General features: G+C 54.7%; 1 protein-coding gene across 1 annotated transcript; it reads right to left on the bottom strand.

Annotated features, from left to right (window-relative positions):
- Positions 1-91: 91 nt before the first annotated feature.
- On the bottom strand, positions 92-17,307 carry DDX54 (DEAD-box helicase 54). Its single transcript, XM_047759689.1, has 20 exons — positions 17,081-17,307; positions 14,724-14,853; positions 13,190-13,260; positions 12,467-12,655; positions 12,307-12,356; positions 10,497-10,538; positions 10,275-10,370; positions 9,526-9,647; positions 9,335-9,396; positions 9,120-9,251; positions 7,260-7,470; positions 6,842-6,976; positions 5,669-5,902; positions 5,515-5,588; positions 4,808-5,017; positions 3,512-3,654; positions 3,292-3,405; positions 2,656-2,760; positions 2,292-2,404; positions 92-706 (listed from the first exon to the last, which is right to left on the bottom strand). The coding sequence occupies exons 1-20, from the start codon at positions 17,252-17,254 to the stop codon at positions 474-476; spliced, it is 2,640 nt and encodes an 879-aa protein (XP_047615645.1). The 5' UTR covers positions 17,255-17,307; the 3' UTR covers positions 92-473.
- Between the last annotated feature and the right edge of the window lie 26 nt (positions 17,308-17,333).

A 17,333-nucleotide genomic window follows, 5' to 3' on the forward strand; every position in this document is an offset into this window, starting at 1 on the left:
TACACTCTCAGCTCATCCGCGCACTACCTGGGATTCTAGTACCCAGGTCTGTCCCTTCCAAGTCCTCAAGCAGACTGTGCTCCTGGTCCAATGGAGGTGCTCAACAGAGGTTTATTATGTTAAAAATACATCATTGGGCCTCAGGCGCCCAGGGCTCAAACCCCTGTGGCCAAGACCTCTGAACCCTGAACACACGGAAACAGTAGCAACTGAGTTGCGAACTCAGGTCTTGGCCTGTCTGGCCTTGCTGGCAAACTCCTATGCACCCTTCAACACCCTGCTCAAAGGTGCCCTGTCATAGAAAGAGGCAGCTGCTGCCCCCTGTGGCAGTACAGAACTCCTCTGCACAGATCAGTTCCTGTAGGGAGCTTCTCCAGAGCCCAGCTCAGGGCCAGGCACACAGTGGTACAGGGGAACACTGTGGATGTCCATGTTTTGACAAACTGAGGAACCACGGGGCCGGGTCACCTTCCTTACATCTTCTTCCTCATCTTGCCCTTCTTAGAGTGGGCGCCCCGGCCGAAGGCACCCTGCTGCAGCTCCTGGGCACGGCGCCGGTTGCGGGCAGAAAACTGCTTGAGGCCACCACGCTGGAGGAAGCGCAGCTTCTGGGCTCGGCGCCGCTGCTTCAGGATCTGCTGCTTGGTCTTGAGCTCTGAGCGCACTCGGCCTGCGGGGGTGTCAGGGGTGCGGGGCTGGGATGCACCTGCCAGGACAGAGATTTGGGGGGCTCAGCCTTTGAGTCTGCTTCCAATGTCTTCTCCTCCCAAAAGCCTCCAGGCTGCTCCCCTGCCCCTATTCACATCCCATGTTCATTGCTGTGGCTCTGACATCTGACAGATAGCAACTGCTTAATAAAGCTTAAGGAGTCTTCTGTAACGGACAAGAGCATGGACCTTCAAGCCCATACTGCCAGGGTTCAAATCCCAGATATGACCACTTGCACCTTGGACAAATGACTTGACTTCTCTGTGCCTCAGTTTCCCCTGCTGTGAATTATGAATAACAACACCTACCATGTAAGTCCTAATGAGGGGTAAATGAACTATTACATGTGCAGTGTTCAGAACATGGTCTAGTCCACAGTCAGGGCCTCCTAAATGTAACTATTACAATTAGAAATCATTCAATGAAGGCTTTTCAGTGTCTCCACTATGCAGGCGCTAAGGACCCAGACGGACTGCAATCCCTGTCTCTATGGATGGTGTGCTCTAAGCTTGTTAGACGAAAACAGGCTGTAGCTTAATCTTCCTCTGGCAGGAGAGAAATCAGAGAAGGCTGGAGAGGGGACGGGACTTGGCCAAAGTCACCGAGCAAAGTGGCAGCAGCAGTGGTCAGTGACCTTGCCCCTCGGATCCCCACCAGGCCCCTGTGCCCCACTTTTGGGCTCTCTCTCCCACCCACGTCAATGACCATGGCAGAGCTCCCACACAGATGATCATTAAGGCGGCCCCAGCCGACTCCATGGGGGCCAGGGCACCTAACAGGGACCCATCACCCCAGTGAGGACAAAGGACAGAGGGGAGAACAGCTGCTTTTTCCTGAAGCTGACAGGCCACCCTCACCATCAAGCCCACAGCAACAGCCTGCTCCACTCCAGGTAAAATCGGGAGCTGAGGAATGAGGGGTGAGGGAGCCTGGGGGGAGCCAGGGGGACATCCACAGGGAGACAAGAGAGGAGGAGAGAGCTGGAAAGTGCGTGTGTGCAGGAGAAAAAATAACATGAACCATGAGAAAAGGAGAAAGAGATACAGAAAGACAGAGAAAGATGGAGAGAAACAGACAAGGAAAGAGAGAGGGACAGGGAGAGAGTCAGAAATGGAAAAGGAGAGGATGAAACTACAGAATAACGAGAGAGGATGACACGTCAGAGAAAATCCAAGACAGAAATGGAGGGAGAGACAGAAGAGGTGTCCACCACCAGAGAAGGAAAAACGCCACATGAGGAGGACCAAGCCCCTGAGATGACCAAACGTGCCAATCTGCGGTTTTGTTTTTTTTTGGTCTTTTTGTCTTTTTAGGGCCACACTTGTGGCATATGGAGGTTCCCAGGCTAGGGGTTGAATAGGAGCCACAGCGGCTGGCCTACACCACAGCCACAGCAAAGTGGGATCTGAGCCACGCCTGTGACCTACACCACAGCTCATGGCAACACAGGATCCTTAACCCACTGAGCGAGGCCAGGGATGGAACCCAAAGTCCTCATGAATACTAGTCGGGTTCGTTAACCACTGAGCAACGATGGGAACTCCCAATCTGCATTTTAAGGACCATCCTACCCAGACTCTTACCTTGCCCTCGGCCACGCTTCCCACCTCTTCGCTCTGGGCCTTGCCGGTCAAAAGCCCCTTCCTCTTCTGAGTCACGATCATCGATTTTCTGTTTCTGTTTCCACTTTTGGTATCTGAGAGGCTGCATTAAGGAGGCTGCCTGCAGCATCCAGATGCCCTTGACACGTGTGGGCCCCACCCTGCCCAGAAGATACAGGCCTTACCTACAGGGGGTTTGATGGTAGAATCCCGATCGACCCCTCAACTATAGGGGCTAGACCACGCCCCTCCCTGACACCGCCCCCACCTATAGGAGATGTGGAGGCAGAAGGTGCTTGCGGCCCCCCCCTCCCCCCCTGCCCTATGGCCACGCCCTTCCGGATACAGGTCCCGCTTGTAGGAGCTGCTGATATAGCGGCCACTCTCTGTCTTGATCTTTTTCTTGTCCTCCTGTCCTGACTGTCCCACAAACCGCTTCTTCTTCCGGTCCCTGTGGGAGAAGGAGTTAGGAACTTGGGAGATGTGCTGCAGAGGGAGGTGGCCCACTTGCCTCGGGGCCTGTTTCCCCCTGACCTTCATTGGGTCGCTGGAGGATTCAAGGAAAGCAGTGTGCCCGCATATGGTGTGCAGCAGGTGCAACATAAGAGCCTGTGCCCTGCCCCTCCTCACCACTCTCTGGCAGCCCAGGTCTCAAAAGGCAGTGTGAGAGTCAGGGGATTAGCTCCAACCTGGGGGTTCAAGGTCTGGGGGCCTGGGTCACATACAGGGGTACCCTGGGGGAGTTTCCAACTCCCACTTTGCTACAGGATGGGCTGAGGGTGTGTGTGTCATAATCTGTGCTGTGCAGGATCAAATGAGGGTGGGGATGTCATAATTCCTGCTCTAGGGCATCATTTTTTTGCCCACTGGAGCCCTGTCCGATCACATGTAAGAGAGACAGTCAGGGAGGAGGTCACATGCCTATTGTGAGGACCAAGTGGCAGACGGGGACATGGCAGGGTGTGCTCACTGGCTCACTTACCACTTGAGCTGCTGCCGGCCCCTGGTCAGACTCTGGGCTTCGTCCCCCATCAGGTCCAGGACAGCGCCAGCCGCCTGCTGCTCAAAGGCTCCCCCGTCCCCACCGACACTCAGGCTGCAGAGGGAGGGTTGGGGAGATGTCATGGGGTTGGAGGTGGGGTGCCCATCAAGCCCACCTACCCTAACCCACCTGCCCTAAACTGGGACCAGCAGTCACTCACCCCCGCTCGCTCTCGAAGTCCTTGGGCCGGTAGGGGACGTAGAACGCTTGGTCCCGCTGCCGGGCCTCGTCCCTCCGCCTCTTTGCTCCCCGGTCAGGTCCTGGCTTCTGCCGCTTCTGGCCCACGACCTCTGTGAAGACGTCCTGGCGGATGGAGGCCCAGGAGTCACCCGCTGCCCCCAGGGAGTGGACTGGCCACCCAACCCACCAGCCCAGGTTGCGGTCCAGGGGCTTCCAGGACTTTGAAAACCTGGTGTTGCCATTTAGACCCTGTTTCCTCATCTGCACACATAGCACAACCCCTGCCTCAAACACCAGGAGAGACAGGCCAGGTGGGGTAGGAGGGCAGGGTGCCAACGAGGGTGAGACCCACCACATTCTAGTCCCAGCTCAGCCTCCCTCAGGTCATGTGACCAAGGCAAGGCCCTGTCCCTCTCTGGGCCTGGGCCTTGCTCTATATGATGTGGACTAGTCCAGGGGTTTTTAAGAACATTTTTTGCCCTCTGGAGCCCTATTCGATCAAATGTAAAAGAGACATACTGGTGGATGAGCAGGCCCAGGCCCCTAGCCACCAGGGGCACAGCACACTCGTGGTCCCGCAGCCCTGCCTTCCACCATGAAGGCCCAGGGCCTGATGCTGCCTGACTCATGGCTCTGCTGCTGCCAACAGTCCCTGGTCCGCCCCTTTCCCCCTGCCCCTGCCCCAGCCCCCAAGCTGAGATTGATGGTGATGATGACAATGACACAGCCAGCACTGGGCCCATTAGAATCCTCCACGTGCTGTCCTGAATCTGCCCAGTAGACCCAGAACCTGGTACCGCAGTGCCTTGGCTGCAGTGCCCGAGTCCACAATGTTCTGAAAACGACCTTTCCTGAAATTCACTTGGTGGCAAAAGCCAACCTGGGCCAACAAGAGGCTTTGTCCATCCACTCGGTGTGGGGACCAGCATGTCTTGCTGTGGAAACTCTGATGCATTTTACGGTGGTGACACCCCAGACCCTGATGAGAGGGTTACATCACACACAGTGCAGAGACTGAATCCAGAAACACCTCTGGCCCCCAGGTTTCAGGCAAGGGAGGGTGGACAGGACACCATGACCCCATTCTGCAGATGGGGAAGCCGGGGCTGGGTCACTGATTTCCATGTAGAGGTGTCAGAAGTGGGACTAGGGTCACTGCATCCACCCCAGCAAGGGCCCAAAGCCCCGAGGTCAGCCCCATGGGCTGCTGGGACTTGACCCACTCCCCTTTCCCAACCCCAGGCCAGACTCCAGGGTCCCGGGGTGGGGCCTGCACCTCTACACTCTCTCCTGCTGCCTCCTTCTCCTCCTCCTCAGGCTGCTCTTCTGGTGGTGCCTGGAGGCTCAGGGCTGGGCCGGCCGGGCTCTCCTGCCGCTCCTGCCGCCCCTGCTGGAATCTGGCAATGGCTTTTCGGTCCTTCTGCCTCTTGGCACGCATCACCTGGCTGCTCAGGTCCCGGCTGGAGGCGTTGATCTCAAAGATGGTCTGTGGAGGAGACACCCAAGGCCTTCACCCACTGGCCTCCTCCTCTGCAATCCCTCCCTCCCCAGCTTGGTGTGCTCTCTCTGGCATTCCTCCCAACTCCTTTCTACCCATCACCTGCTTTTCCCAACTACAAAGGGAGGCCCAGAGAAGGTGAGTAACCTGCCCAAGGTCACACAGCTGGGACGAGCCAGATCTGGGATTTCAATTCAAGTTCATTGGTTCTGAAACCAGCGCTCTTAACCACGAGAGCCTCCAGCCTTTCCTGCTCCTGTGCACACCTCCCACAGGCACAATATGGGACACCCGATGGCAGCTGGCTCCTCAGGCCTCTAACAGGCCTTAAGCAAGTCACCGCCCCGTGAGCCTCAGTCTACCCATCTGTAAGAGGAAGGAAATGCTTGCCACAAAGGAAGCCTGTGGTGGGCCAGAAGGGATGGTTCCAGAACAAGGGGTGGCTCGAGAGATGCTCAGACGCCGGAGCTGCGGTCTCCACTCACCGTGCGGGAGCGGTAGTTCCTAATGCTGTCTACCAGCTGTAGCTGCTGCAGCTCCTCCTCCTGAAAGTGTGAGCCTGGTGAGGAGGGAGGAATGAGGCTGGGGTGGGTCCTGTGGGATCCACCCCCCCACCCCCACACCCAGGGCAGGACTCACTGAAGAGGGGGTGCAGGCCCAGCCCAGCAAGGTCCAACTCTTTGGCCCTCTTGATAGACTCAGGCGAGGGCGCCGGTCGAGAGCGCACATACTGCTGCTGGGCATTGTCGGCCACGCGGCCCAGACTCCACAGCTCCAGCGACGCCTCCAGAGTGGTCCGAAGACCGCAGTCCTCATCATCCACCACGCCCTGCGGCACCCGGCCTAGCACACCATCCCTGCCACCGCCTGCACCTGCCACCCGAGAGAAGCCCCAGTCAGAGGGCTTCCAGCCCAACCCCACTCTGAGTCCTGAACCATGAAATAACCCGCATGAAGAACCGTCACTTATGGAGCAGCTCCTACTGATTTTTGTTTTTGTCTTTTTGCCTTTTCTAGGGCCGCTTCCCACTGCATATGGAGGTTCCCAGGCTAGGGGTTGAATCGGAGCTGTAGCCACCGGCCTATGCCAGAGCCACAGCAACTCGGGATCCGAGCCGCATCTGCAACTTACACTACAGCTCACGGCAACGCCGAATCCTTAACCCACTGAGCAAGGCCAGGGATTGAACCTGCAACCTCATGGTTCCCAGTTGGATTCGTTAACCACTGCGCCACGACGGGAACACCGCTCCTACTGTTCTTAAAAACACAGTTTTAGGGGACACAACCCCATCGACTCATTTTTGACTCATTTTCGTGTTGTCTGTGGCTAATGCTGCACTACAAGGGGCTGCCATGGATCACATGACCTGCAGAGCCTAAACTCTTTACTATCTTGCTCTTTACTGACTTTAAAGCACAGAGATCTGGAGTTCCTGTCGTGGCTCAGCAGTTAACGAATCCAACTAGTATCCATGGGGATGCGGGTTTGTTCCCTGGCCTCCCTCAGTGGGTTAAGGATCCATTGTAGCCGTGAGCTGTGGTGGAGGTCGCAGACGCAGCCTGGATCTGGTGTGGCTATGGCTGTGGCGTAGGCCAGTGGCTACAGTTCTGACTTGACCCCTAGCCTCGGAACCTCCATATGCCGCAGGTGCAGCCCTAAAAAATAAAAAAAAAATACAGGAATCTTCCTCTGCAGTCAAATCCCAAAGCCAGGACAGCTTGGCCCACCTCCACCCCCCCACCCCCACCCCCACGCCCACCATGAACTCACTCTGCAGGGACCCCAGCCTCCCCCCAGCCTCCACTCACCCGTGGGCTCCTCGTGGGGACGGGCGAGGGTCAGGGAGCGGCCCAGGAACAGATGCAGGTCCAGCAGGTACGGGACCTCATCTGGAGCCACCAGGGAGTAGGCTGTGCCACTTCGGCCAGCTCGGGCCACGCGGCCTGCAGGAGGAGGGGGTCAGGCAGAGTTTTAGGGAAAGGACTATGGAGAGGAGGGGCCCTGTCCTCAGACACCCAGGACTAGGGGATCCAGAAAGCAGGAGAATCTCCTCCTTAGAGCGGTGGTGGGGAGGGGCTGCCCGCTAGATCAGGCCAAGGCCATGCCCTCCACACAGATTCTGATTTATCAGTCCCCTCCCTGGGCCTCAGTTTTCCCACCTATAGTGGCAGGAGCTGAGCCCTATGCTAGGACACAGCACTCCTGCTGGCAATGCAGGCTCCTTACCCACACGGTGCAGGAAGAGCTTGCCCTTGGCCGGGAAGCTGTAGTTGATGACATTGTCCAGCAGCGGGATGTCCAGGCCCCGAGCGGCCAGGTCAGTCACGATGAGGGTGGAGCACTTGCCATGCGTGAACTTGGCCAGGTTGATCTTGCGGGCCGTCTGGTCCAAGGCGCTGTAGATGTGGGCGCAGCTCACTCGTTGGGTCATCAGCAGCTGCTCAGGGTGAAGACCGGAGGGAGGGAAAGGGGTGAGGAGGAGACAGGCAGGGGAGGGGAGAGGAGGCTGGGCCAAGGCGGCGGTGCCGTGACATGGTGGGAAGACCATTGGTCCAAACCCCTGAGCTGGTGACCTCGGTTTGGAATCTTTATCCATATAAATGCAGCACATAACACCTCTCACTTTTGCAGGGTTGTTTGAATGTCAAAAAAGGTGACACGCGCAGAAGTCTCCCTCAGGGAGCCTGCAAGTGCCACCTCAAGACACAAGCCTCATCCCGACTTTGTCACAAACAGGCTTGGTGACCTTGCCCAAGTTCCCTAACCTCTCTGTGCCGTCACTTTCCTCATCTATAGAACGGGGAGAACAGTTCCCGCTTTGCAGCTTTGTTGTGAAGATTTTTTTTTTTTGCTATTTTAGGGCCACACCTATGGCTTATGGAAGTTCCCAGGCTAGGGGTGGAATCAGAGCTGTAGCTGCCGGGCTACACCACAGCCACACCAACACCAGATCCAAGCTGCATCGGCGACCTACACCATAGTTTACAGCAATGCCAGATCCTAAACCCACTGAGTGAGGCCAAGGATCAAACCTGCATCCTCTTGGATACTAGTCAGGTTCTTAACCCACTGAGCCACAATGGGAATGGGAACTCCTGTTGTAAGAATTAAATGAGCTAATGCACACACACTGCTGAGAATAGGGCCCAGAACACAGGAAGTGCTGTAAAAGTTAACTGCTCTTTAAAAACTATCATTTGGTTTTACTCATCAGTGACCCTGGCAGTTCCAGGGAGGAAGCATGGTTAAATGTGTGTCAAGTAAGTGAAACCCGGTGAACTGCGTCCTCAGAGAACAGACCCCAGGTGTGGCTGCCCCGCAGGGGCCACACACACTCTGGAAGGGCCCTGGCAACCTTGGGGGTTAGAGGACTCCCGGGGGAGGGTCACAGGTACACATGTGTGAAAAAGCTCATTAAGCTGCTCACATGAGATTAGGGCACTTTACACAGCTTACAGCGTGTAGGCCATTGATTTTAAAAAGCGAAAACAGGAGTTCCTGTTGTGGCTCAGTGGTTAACGAATCCGACTACAAACCATGAGGTTTCAGGTTCGATCCCTGGCCTCGTTCAGTGGGTTAAGGATCCGGTGTTGCCGTGAGCTGTGGTGAAGATCACAGATGCGGCTTGGATCTGGCATTGCTGTGGCTATGGCATAGGCCGGGTGGCTACAGTTCTGATTAGACTCCTAGCCTGGGAACCTCCATATGCTGTGGGTGCGGCCCTAGAAAAGACAAAAAAAAAAGTGAAACACATGGGACACTGAAAATCTACAGAAAAATGATAGGAAGGTTGGGACACAGTTCAAAATCCCCTGAATGGAGCCAAGGAATATTAGATAAATCAAGACTGGGTGTGAGTTGATAACTGAGTACCTGAGAGTTGATTCTGCTATTTTGATATTTGTCTGAAATTTCGTACAATTAAAAGCTTAAAAGAATACAAACGTATGGAGCCTTGGTCAGGCCAGAGTCCTGCTCTGATGCTGCCCCCTGATGGCCAAACACGGAACTGCAGCTCTGAGCTGGCAATGGAGTAGGTAGGTTGCTGGTCCCCAAGACCTGGGCAGTAGGGGCATCCCCGCTCACCTCACTGAGATACTCTGCGTGGTGCTTGGTGGCCACAAACACCACCGTCTGGTCCTGGGGCCGCACGACATTGCGCAGCAGGTGGAGCAGCACGGCGGCCTTGGCGTCCTCCCGCACGAGGAAGAAGGAGGTCTGCAGGGAGAGGGGTGGCTCGTGTTGGCTCACTCACGGGGTTCTGGACGCGGGCTGAGGAAGGGGCACAGCGGAAGTCTCACCTTGAGCTGCTCGTTGAGTTTGGCGTCCACGTCTAGCCGGATGAGCACGGGCTCAGTGAGGCCTGCGGTGGGTAACAGGGGAGGATGGGTGGGGAGTGGCTGAGGGACAAGCCCCGCCCCAGGAACTGTCGTGCATCCCAGCCCCCAGCCAGCCCCAGCCCCAGCCCGGCTCCAGCAACTTCCTCCCTCACCTGCCCGGGCGAACTCCACCAGCAGCTTGGGCAGCGTGGCAGAGAACAGGACAGTCTGGTGGCCCCCAGGGAGGCGGCCAATGATTTCCTGCAGCTGTTCTGCGAACCCCATTTCAAAGAGCCTGGGAGGGCAGAGAGCAGGACCGGGTCAGGAGAGGGGGTTCCATTCCAATGAGTTCCAAACCTGTCACCTGTGACCCCATCACGCTTTGTGCCAGGTGGGACAGGTGTTTCCTTAACTCAGCTCACTTTTCCTCTATTTGACAACCTCATGCTAAGCAATACTGACCTTGAAATCTTGGGTCTGGTCTCAGTTATGTTTCTTACAAATTCATGTTGAAATAAATGACAGCAGTGCTAACTCTGGGCCAGGCATGGTTCTAAGGGCTTTATAAATATCAACCCCTTTAGTCCTCATGGCACCCCTGTGAGGGACATGCTATTTTATCCCCACTTTGTAGTTGAGGCCACCAAGGCCCACAGACCCTCGGGGATTTGCTCATGTTCACAAAGCTGGGATTTGATCCCACCTCTGTCTGGCTCCAGTCTGTGCTCTCAACCTTGAGCTAATTTTTATCTCTTTGAAATCCTGTGTGTGTTGTTCTACTACTCTTTTTCGATATTCTTAAAAGTAATACAAAATAAAAACTTGGTCCAGGGAGCCCTGTCAGCTCTGGCACTGCCTGGGGTCTGTGGCCCACATTTGGGGACATGCTGCTCTGTGCCCAGGCACGCACCCGCAGCCTTACCTGTCAGCCTCATCAAATACCACGTACTCCACGCTCTGGAGCTTCAGGTTCATCTCCACAGCCACATGCACCAAGCGCCCGGGGGTAGCAATGATTCTGGAAGTGGTTGTGCAGGCCAGGTCACCCAGGGTCAGGGCCACCAGCAGAGCCCTCCTCTCACTCCTCAGCCCCTGGCCACCTGGGAAGGGACCCCAGAGCATCATCCCCAATCTACAAACTCACATGTCGGGATTTTCGTGCAGGGCTGCAAACTGATCTTCCATTCTAGGGAGAAGAGGAGGTATCAGCTTGATAGACCAGATCTCTTTTGTCTCTCTCCCCTCCTAACACCAAATGCCCAGGTGAGACCTAAGCCCTTACCCCAGGCTTAGAACTGGGGAAAAGCTATTGCTGAGATAGTAGGCAAAAATCACTGCCCTGACAAGAGATACAAGTTCAAACATACGAAAGGACTGATACAGCAAAGCTCCCCAAAGAGGTGGATTCAGCCACAGAACCCGTCTCGATGGCTCTGTAAGGGCTGCAACACAATGGCCTTTGACCCACAGTATCACCTGGCAACTAACCTTAGAACTACCAGCTCCACCTAGAACCACTTTCCTGGATCTCTATGTCCTAGTTCTCAAACTGAGCAATACACATTCCTAACTTTAATTCTCTTCTGCAACACCTCTGGGACACCTGTACCAGAATTCTGGGCCAGGTCTAGCTCTGGAAGCTATTTCTGACAATCACAGCAATAGAGATGATAAATTATAACACAGGCAAAAGTGCACTGAAAAGCAAAACATTTGTTTAGAATCGAGAGCGCCTGGTGACAGTGACATCCTGAGAGAAGAATAAGGGAAGGGCTGACCCCTGAGGGAGAAACTCTGGGACAGGGGCAGGAATTCTAATCTGAGCTCTACCACCAGATCACTGTGTGGCTCTCTGGGCCCTTCACTTCCTCAGTTGGCTCATCTGTAGAACAGGTGTGGTGCCTGCTACCTCTGAAGGATGGTACAAGCACACCAGGAAAAGTACAGCATTTTTCAAATTTGAGCTATTACAAACATCCCTTAATTTTGTGCCTTCCACTTTAAACACCCCCAAACCAAGCATATTAAAACAACCAAGTGACCCGTTTGGATAACCCCATGTGCCGCCAGCTCTCTTTTAGGAGCATCGCAACCTGCGTCTGAGTTGTGTGTGGGACATTTCTTAGGATATTTTACTGTATGTTCCCCTGGTCAGTTTTTTGCTGTTGTTGTCGTTTGTTTTTAATGGCTGCACCCGAGCATATGGAAGTTCCCGGGCCAGGGGCTGAATCTGAGCAGCAGCCAAGACCCACGCTGCTGCGGCAATACCAGATCCTTTAACCCACTGCACCAGGCTGGGGATCGAACTTGCACCTCCACAGCGACCTGAGCTGCTGCAGTCAGATGCTGCAGTCAGATTCTCTCTCTCTTCTTTTTTTTTTTTTTGCCTTTTCTAGGGCCGCACCCGCAGCATGTGGAGGTTCCCAGGTTAGGGTCAAATCGGAGCTGTAGCCACTGGCCACAGCCACAGCCACAGCCACTCGGGATCCAAGCCTCGGATCCGAGCCGCGTCTGCGACCTACACCACAGCTCACGACAACGCAGGATCCTCAACCCACTGATCGAGGCCAGGGATTGAACTCACAACCTCATTTCTCCTAATCGGATTCGTTAACCACTGCACCATGACGGGAACTCCCTGCAGTCAGATTCTTAACCCACTTCGCTACAGTGGGAATTACTGGTTAGTTGTTTTTTGTTTTGTTTTGTTTTATTTTTTTTGCCTGCTGTGGGCAGTGGCTTGATATAGGATCTCAGTTCCTAGACCAGGGATTGAACTTGGGCCACAATAGTGTAAGCACCAAATCCTATAAATCCTAACCACTAGGCCACCAGGGAACTCTGAGGAGTTACTGTTACTAATAAGCAGCACAGGCTCAGTAGATCTGATGGGGAGGCCCAGGGCACACCTGCTTTGGGGGAACCACTGCATGGGGCACCCAAGGGACTCTTACTTATCCCCACCCAGGATCAAAGCAGTCTTGAGGCCAGTGAACTTGCCCAGCTGTGGAGAGAGAGAAAGAGAGAGAGATTGAGAGCCAGTTAAAGAGCTGACTCAGCCCACTCAGGCCTCCCACACTGGTCCCAGCTCTGCCCAGCCACGCCTGGACACACCTCCTTGGTGAACTTCATGGTCTGCAGGGCCAGCTCTCGGGTGGGGGAGAGGATGAGGGCACGGGCCCCGGTCTGGGCGCTGCGGGCCTTGAGCCGCTCGAACATGGGGATGAGGAAGCAGGCCGTCTTGCCGCTGCCCGTCCGGGCCATGGCCACCACGTCCTTGCCATCCAGGATCATTGGGATGGTCTGCAAGGAATGAGGGGGGGAGGGGAGGGCTCAGCTCCTGCACCCAAGGATTGCGTGATCCAGAGCCTGTCTCCCAGACCCGATCACACACCGCCCAGGATGAGCAGCCCATCATCCCCAACACTTTCCACGGCTGGAACGTCCTTCTTCAGGTTAAGCCAGACTCCACCTCCCTGTCTAATTCTCCCCCTCCTCGGGACCCCAGAGAAACGCTGTCTCCCTCTCAGCTACACATCTCAGTACAACAATTCTGAGACCCAGGTGATGATGGGGTGGCTGGGAGCCGCCCAGGCTGGGACTCAGCAATGGGTGGCTTTAGGGGCAAAGAGGCCCAGGGTCAAGCCTCTGCTCCGCTGGGCCCAACTTTCTCCACCTGGGAAACTGGCAAGCTCGTGGGGCTTCAGCCAGAATAAGAGGGGCCGACAGATGTGACAGCTGGGACGAGGGGTGGATGTCAAGAGGCCAGCCAGGAGGGCCAGGCTGGCCGTCCCTCCTCCCAATCCACGTCAGCACCCCCCACACGAACCCCCATACCTTCCTCTGGATGGGCGTCGGCACCTTGTAGCCCTTCTTCATGATGCCTTTGAACACAGGGTAGCTCAAGCCTGGGAAAGACACGGGAATGACCAGGGGGCTGGAGGAGCCCCTAGGACACACGGCAGAAAACCACCCAGGACAAACGACTGTCTCATCCACAAATAAACAGCAAGAGGAGTTCCCACTGTGGTGTAATGGGACTAGGGGCATCACTGTAGCACCAGGACACACTTTCCATCCCCCGCCAGGCACAGTTGGCCAAAAGATCCAGCTCTGCTGCAGCTGTGGAGTAGGTTACAACTACGGCTCAGATCTGATCCCTGGCCCGGGAATTCCATATTCCACGAGGTGGCCAAAAAAAGAGAGAGCCGTGAGCTGTGGTGTAGGTCATAGACGCGGCTCGGATCTGGCGTGGCTGTGGCTGTGGCATAGGCTGGCCAGCTGTAGCTCCAATTGGACCCCTAGCCTGGGAACCTCTGTATGCCGCGGGAGCACACCCCTCCAAAAAAAAAAGCGAACAGCAAGAAAAGGGACAGAGCAAAGTTTAGAGGTTAACTGAGATTTATAAAACAAATCTACTGATGGTGGGGTAGGAACCTGGTTTGGATTCTGATTTGAATGTTCTTAATGCTGTGAGACAAGGGGGGATAGTCTGAACACTGATGGGGCCTTGGTTGATACTGAGGAGCTGGGTTTGTCTTAGTAGGAAGGTCCTGCCTTTCTTGGAGGCAAGTGGGGAGGGTTTACAGACAGAAGGAGGGGGTGCCTGGGATTCGCCTCAGGATCCTCCAGGATGATGGCCCCAGCAGGTGGGGTGTGGGGCTTAATCCACTGAGCCACAATGGGAACTCCTGTTTCCTTTAACTTAGTCTACAATGTTGTTTTACGTTGTTGTTTTTTTTTTCTTTTGGGGCTGTGTCCACGGCATGCAGAAGTTTCCATGCCAGGGATTGAACCCAAGCCACAGCTATAATCAGAGCCACAAGCAGTGACAATGCCAGATCCCCAAACCACTGAGCCATGAGGGAACTCCCCACCTACAGCATTTTTTGGCACAGGCATGTCTAATTAGAACAAAAAAAGTCAAATGAAATGGTGCTCAGGTCACTCTTAGTGGAAAGACCTCTTTTCCTTTCTCTGACTATAAAAACATTCATCTTGATATTTAAATCTTTGCTCTAGACCCTACTGACTTCTAAAAAGCCAAGAAAGAGTTCCACTTTCCTTTCAGGCTGCTCGGGCATCCTGAAACAATGCAACTCTCTCATCTTTCCCCCTTGTTCTGAAGTGCCACTCAATCCTAGGACGCCTCTGCCTATTTCTGCACAGCATGGCCCTGAGTCCTGCTCTGACTCTTCTGTAATTGTGACAGGCCTGCTGTCACCCAAAGAAGTCTGTGACTAGCACAGAGACTATGTGCTACCTCCGTCCACCCAAAACTACTACCATGCTGGGCCCAGGGCAGAGCTTGCGGGGCATGATGACCTCCGCTCTTCCTCCCCCCAAATCCCCAGATGCCAGGCTCACCCACCCATGGACTGGAAGCCTCCCGACTTCTTCTTCTTCTTGTTCTGGGCTCGCACCAACTCCCGCGTGTCCGGCTCCACGTCTGAGGCACATTCCGAGGTGGGGAAGGTGGGGAGGGGTCTCCCAGGTCCCAGCTGGGAGGAAGCAACAGAAAGGCTGCACTGCGGCGGGGAGGGGGGCTGTCCCGTTGCCTGTCTCCCTTACACCCCCCCCCCCATTCAAGATGATGATTCTCCCTCCAGAGCATGTGACTTCCCTGCTAAAAGGCTCTCCTTTGCCTGGACCAGGTCAGGAGGTCAGGGCAGAGGGTCAGAAAGTGGGCTCTGTAGATAGGCTGCCTGCAGCGTCAATCCCAACTCTGTCACTTCCAGCCGTGAGACCTCAGGCAAGGGACTTTATCTCCCTAGCCTGTGTTCCCACACCGGGAAAATGAGGGTGACAAGTGCATATGCCTCACAGAGTGCTGTGAAGACTATTGGGTAAGTGTAAAGCTTACAACAGTGTCCAGGTAGCAGTGTCATCACCATTATCCTGGTCTGCCATTCAAAGACCTCAAAACTTTAGGGAGCCAATCTAATCATCTCCTATGTGTCAGGTAGGGACAGAAGGAGGGGCTGCCTGGGAGTAAAGTACTAGACTTATCCCATCTGCCCCCCCCAATCACCTTTCAAATTCATCACCGCTCCCCAGCTCTGGTCTCTCTCATACCTGCCCTCCTCTCTGCTACTCACTTGGCCCAGCACAGCTAAATCAAACCCAGACAGATCCTCTGGGTAGCCTTCTCGGACTATAGCACTATCCCTCTCCTCTCAGAAATAACATTCATAAAAGCACCAATTCATAATAATGGTTAAAACTCACATGGCACTTACTATCTGCCAGGTACTGTGCTCAGCGTTCATGTAAATTAACCCACTCAATCCTCACAACAACCCTATGAACTAGGTACAATATAATAATTTTGTCCCTTTTATAGAAAAGGAAACTGAAGCTCAGAGAGGTAAAGTGACCTGCCAAAGTCACACAGCCAGCAAGGGATTTGGACCCTGGCTTAGAAGTCTATATTCTTTCGTATGTGACGCTCTATGGTCCATTACAACTCTCTAGGTCAGAGCTGCACCTGTCTTGTAGTCTGTGAGCTGAGAATGGTTTTTAAATTTTAAAAGATTCTAAAAAAAAAAAAAAAGAAAACAGTGACTTTATATGGCCCTGCAAAGCCTACACTAGTTACCATCTGGTCCTTTACAGGGCAAGTTTGCCAGCCCTTGCTCTGGACACAAGATAACAAAGTATCTGGAACACACTGGTGCCCTAACAATAATTACTGAAGAGTAGAATGTCTGAACACTGTCATCTCAGTCTTTCCACAGTTTTCGAGATGCACATAATCCATTGCTTTCTATGTGTGTGGAAACTGAAGCTCAGAGAGGTTAAGCAACTTCTCCCATATCTCCCAGCCAGTACAAGATTGGGTCAAATTTGAAAATAGGGCTGTGCCTTGGTCCATATTTACAGAGGATCTACTATATGAGGCTCAGGTGGAATAAGGTTCCCATCTGGTCCCTGCCTCCGAGGGTAGAACCCTCTCTACATATAAACGCTTCTCTGTGCCTGGCAGCCGCTACGCACAAGGCTGTGAGAAATACTGGGCTACAGCGCTTTTCCACGTTGGTGTTCACACCTACCGCCGCTCCCCTGCCGCCCCTTGCATACAGTTAACATTCAGTAGAGGAAACAGCACGGGGACTGGAACCATACCGTCCGAGATTTGAATCCTTCCTCTCCCACTCACAAGCCCTGAGATCTTGGTCACGTTCCTTTAACCCCTCTAGGCCTCGGTTTCCTCCTCTGGAAAATCAGGATGGCTACTTAGCTCACCGGGTGGGTGTAAGGATTAAATAAGGCTTGTAAAGCTCTTAGCGCCGGAGCCTGGCACATAATAAGCGATCAACAAAAGCAAGTCTAACTTATTATTAGTTTCCAAAAGTTTGGGGGAGCCACGGTCTCAAGCCAAGCGGTGAAGCCTTCTCCTAATTCATCCTCCCAAGAATCCCCCAAACTCTCCAAGTCCGATCTTCAGCATCCGCACTTTCCATTGGATGAGTGGGAATCAGGGCCCGTTCCCCGGCTAGGAAGTAGCCAATGAGAAGCAAGAAACTGAGAGCCGGCCAGGAAGGCCCGCAGGCCCCAGCCCCTGGAGCACACGAGCCTCAGGCCGGAGGTCCTGACCTAACCCCAGGCCAGACGACCTCTCCCCACCTTCAGCCGTGCCCACTCCTCAGCTGGGAAAACTCAAGCTGCGAGGCGCTGCACGGAGCCCGCGCTTGGGCTCCGACATATGTGCAAGCACTGCGCTCCTACCTTCTGGGCCCGGGCGTCGTCTTGCGCCTGGATCTCAAACTCGCCGTCCTCCGAGTCGCTGCTGCGGGACTGGGAAGCCGCTCCCCGGCGCTTCCGGAGCCCCTTCTTTTTCCTCCACTGGGCCATGGCAGCTCCGGACCGCTGTGCGGCCGCCGGGCGCCTGCCGGCAGCCATGCGGGCCCCGGCACGGAGAAGTAGGAGGGAGCGGAGTCTGCCGGAATGTACCAACGGCGCGTTTGGGGCGGGGGTGGGC

The sequence above is a fragment of the Phacochoerus africanus genome, chromosome 15 (assembly GCF_016906955.1).
Source record: "Phacochoerus africanus isolate WHEZ1 chromosome 15, ROS_Pafr_v1, whole genome shotgun sequence".
In the NCBI taxonomy this organism is placed as follows: domain Eukaryota; kingdom Metazoa; phylum Chordata; class Mammalia; order Artiodactyla; family Suidae; genus Phacochoerus; species Phacochoerus africanus.

Excerpts from the sequence above, each read along its gene's own strand:
- DDX54 (XM_047759689.1), bottom strand. The coding sequence starts at position 17,254 with ATGGCTGCCGGCAGGCGCCCGGCGGCCGCACAGCGGTCCGGAGCTGCC. Across the intron at positions 14,854-17,080 it reads ACGACGCCCGGGCCCAGAAG|CTGGGACCTGGGAGACCCCT; the intron begins GTAGGAGCGCAG and ends GCTTCCTCCCAG. Across the intron at positions 6,977-7,259 it reads GCTCTTCCTGCACCGTGTGG|GCCGCGTGGCCCGAGCTGGC; the intron begins GTAAGGAGCCTG and ends CTCCTCCTGCAG.